The sequence below is a fragment of the Galeopterus variegatus genome, unplaced genomic scaffold, assembly GCF_000696425.1.
Source record: "Galeopterus variegatus unplaced genomic scaffold, G_variegatus-3.0.2 Scaffold27127, whole genome shotgun sequence".
In the NCBI taxonomy this organism is placed as follows: Eukaryota; Metazoa; Chordata; class Mammalia; order Dermoptera; family Cynocephalidae; genus Galeopterus; species Galeopterus variegatus.
In genome coordinates, this window is record NW_007753238.1 from 2114 (window position 1) to 5734 (window position 3621).

At 38.1% G+C, this 3621-nt stretch overlaps 1 protein-coding gene across 1 annotated transcript; it reads left to right on the forward strand.

Moving 5' to 3' along the window:
- The first annotated feature begins 193 nt into the window (after positions 1-193).
- On the forward strand, positions 194-1132 carry LOC103583722 (olfactory receptor 51B5-like). Its single transcript, XM_008564963.1, has one exon. It carries the CDS (start codon positions 194-196, stop codon positions 1130-1132), a length of 939 nt encoding a protein of 312 aa, XP_008563185.1.
- The last annotated feature ends 2489 nt before the right edge of the window (positions 1133-3621 follow it).

Below are 3621 nucleotides of genomic sequence, written 5' to 3' on the forward strand. Positions count from 1 at the left end.
CTGCAATTAAAAATACAAACAGTACACGTTGTCCTATGAATACATTTTAAGAAACAACGGCTTACACTGACGTTATAATTTCCTTTAAGAAAACATTCTGAAATGATATAGTTGGAATGATACCGTGAAAGTAGAACTGCACTTCGTTGGTACTAACAGAGAAAAAAAGACGTTTCTTCTGGATAAACCCAGCATGTGGCCTAACAGCAGCTTCAATTCCTTCCTGTTGACTGGTTTTCCAGGCCTGGAGGCAGCTCACCACTGGATTTCCATTCCCTTCTTTTTTGTCTATATCTCGATCCTCATTGACAATGGAATCCTCCTTCTTCTCATTAAGGAAGATCACAACCTCCATGAGCCCATGTACTATTTCCTGGCCATGCTAGCAGCAACAGACCTAGGGCTGACCTTGACCACAATGCCCACAGTGCTGGGCGTCCTCTGGTGGCATCACAGGAAGATTGCAGATTTAGCCTGCTTTTCTCAAGCCTACTTTATACACTCACTTTCCTCTGTAGAGTCTGGTGTTTTGCTTGCCATGGCCTATGACCGTTTTATTGCTATCTGCAGCCCTCTTAGATATACCTCTATACTCACCAATACTCGAGTGGTGAAGATAGGGCTGGGAGTTCTGATGAGGGGATTTGTATCTATTATCCCCCCAATAATGCCCCTCTATTTTTTCCCTTATTGCCACTCCCATGTCCTTTCCCATGCATTCTGCCTTCACCAAGATGTCATCAAACTGGCCTGTGCTGACACTACCTTCAATCGACTCTACCCCATTGTACTCGTGGCCCTTATATTTGTGCTGGATTCTTTGATTATCCTCATCTCCTATGTGTTGATCCTGAAGAGTGTCCTAAGCACAGCCTTCAGAGAGGAGAGGGCTAAGGCCCTCAACACCTGTGTCTCCCATATCTGCTGTGTCCTGGTTTTCTATGTCACAGTGATTGGATTGTCTATGATTCATCAGTTTGGGAAGCAGGTTCCACATACTGTCCACCTCCTTATGAGTTATGTCTGTTTTCTGTTCCCTCCATTAATGAACCCTATAATATACAGCATCAAGACCAAGCAGATCCAGAATGGCATCCTTCACCTTTTTACTACCCATAGAGTGGGAATCTGATCTCCGATTATTATAGTCTCTGACACAGAATGTATAAACTCTGATTATTGTCGAGGGAATAAAGAAGTCTCATATCTACCACCTGTGCTTAGCTATCTTGGCAAAATAGCTGTCGAAGTAGAGCTTCAAATTGCCGTAAAGTTTCTCTTTAAGCTCAGAACTTTGGCCTAGTCTGGTTTGTGCATTTTGTTTGTTTGTTTGTTTTGGCATTCCTATCTACTGAGTCTCTCTTGCCACTAAATTCTTGTGATAACAAAAGCTTAGTTGTGTATAGGTGTGTCTCTATTGTAACCAACATATATTTCTTTGCCAGTAGAAAGTTGGGTGATTGGAACAGAGTCGTAAGGATATAAAATTGCATGTTGGTTTGGGTGAAATATGGTAAAGTTTGGTTTATTATATCAAATCTGATCTCCAACCTTCACAAATTCTTCCATAGATATTTATATAACTTATGAGAATCTATATATTTGGCCACTGAAGGCCAGGATTTTTTTTTTTTTTTTTTGCCAAGAATTATGTTATCTTTTGATTTTGGATCAGTGTTATAAACATTTATCATCCCAACCATCTCATTGATTCCTCCTCTCTCCATCAAATGGTTATGACTTTGTCTCAAGAACCATAAGCTCATATTCTCCCTGACGGTACCTACTTATGAACTTCTAAGCAAATAAAAAAAAAATATATATATATATATATACATATATAAACGTGAGAAGAGGAGGCATATGTAAATGAGAAATTATAGTCATTGTCAGTACTTTGTCCCATCTTTTTGTCATTCTTATCTTACCCTAATCCTTAGCTGTGATGTTTGTGCCATTTTCAGAGCACCTAAAGCTGACTAGTCAGTATGAGCAGAGGAGATAGTTCTCTCCCTCCTTTTGCAATGAACAAGGTCTGAGAGAATAAAGAACCAGATTTCCACATTTTTTCAAGAGTGGTTGCTTTCCGTACATGTATCCTGATTCCATTCTGTAAGTGTAAATGTCCAAAGAAATAAAACAATATTATTCTTATTTGAATGAAATTTCCAGATTAGTTAAGTAGAGACTCGCAACTCAAATTAAAATATTCTCCGAAGATCAGAGCAGAGAAAGACAGGTGAGCCAGGAGAGGGAACTACATAAAGACACTGCTGATATCATTGGTGTCTTTCCCAAATCACGTTACAGAACTGTGTACCTGCTTCCTGCTCCTGTGAGGGTTCATGGTTGCTGCTTTCTTCAGGTTGTTGTTCTCTGCTCATTAGGAGCTGCCTCACCAAGATTATGGCCAGGAAGCAAGCCACAGACAAATACTGGTCCTCTTGCCTTCTCAAACTAAACTCCAGCTCAGACTATGTACATGCTTGCTTACATCTTTCCCCTGCCTACCCTGCTATTTCTTGCTCCCTGTCTCCTGATAAAATTCATTAATAAATTGACACATATGAATGTCGATCTCAGGTTTTGCTTATAGGAAAGGCAATCTAAGAAAAAGTGCAACCTAAATTATTTTTCATTTTATCAAGATATTTAATTGTAAAAGGACTGAACATATTAAAAAAAAAAAACAAAACTATGTTTTACTCATTTTTTTCATCCTTGAGTAACACAGCCTGAATGCTAAATTGTGAGTGTGATCATGTGTATGTGATGATAGGTTTTGTCCTGCTTCCGATTGTCAATGAAACCAAACATGTGTTTCTTTAACTTCTGCTCTATCTACTGCATCCACAATTTATTTTTTTTATATCAATATTATGAGGTAGATTTTAATCACTACTTTATACATGGAGAAAATGAATCTAAAAAAAGTTAAACATCCCACTCAAGCACATAAAGTTTATAAGTGGTGCAGTTGTGACACACATCCATATCTTCTAATTAGAAGGCCCTTGTCAACTGTACTCGCTGAATTAGTCTGTCCTCCGTGGACTCTATATTTTGCTCTGTTCTCCACCATTCTTACCAAAGCAGTACCTTTTCCCTTCTTCTGAAAATCTCCCCTCCTTTTACTTCAAAAACGTGGTTCCTCATAGGAGCTTATATTTTTCGTTATATCCCCAAACATCCAGCCCCTACCAAGCAAAGCCAGTCAGATCTTTTTCAGGACTTTTCAAAATAAAATTGTTGAAAAGCATTATGCTTCCATTGTAGAAGAAACGGTAAGATAAAATGTTTAGAAGTAGTAACAGTCATGTTTTCTATGTGGTGAGTGACCTCAGAGTATAGTGAACCTTTAGATTAAATTATAGATAAAAAAATGAGAAACCTTCAAGAACCTCGAGTTCCTGGTCCATGCTTTCCTGAGGCTCAGTGACAAGGACAGTAGTTCAACTTCTTCGATTTCACTGCTTAAGATAGATCTGTTTTAAAATTTTGTTTTGCTGTTTAAAATAACTTTGGTTTAGTTTCAGTCACTTATAACCAAAGAATATTAACGATTATACCATCTCAGTTATAGATATGTAAATGTGCTACAATGAACATTTAAGCACTGGA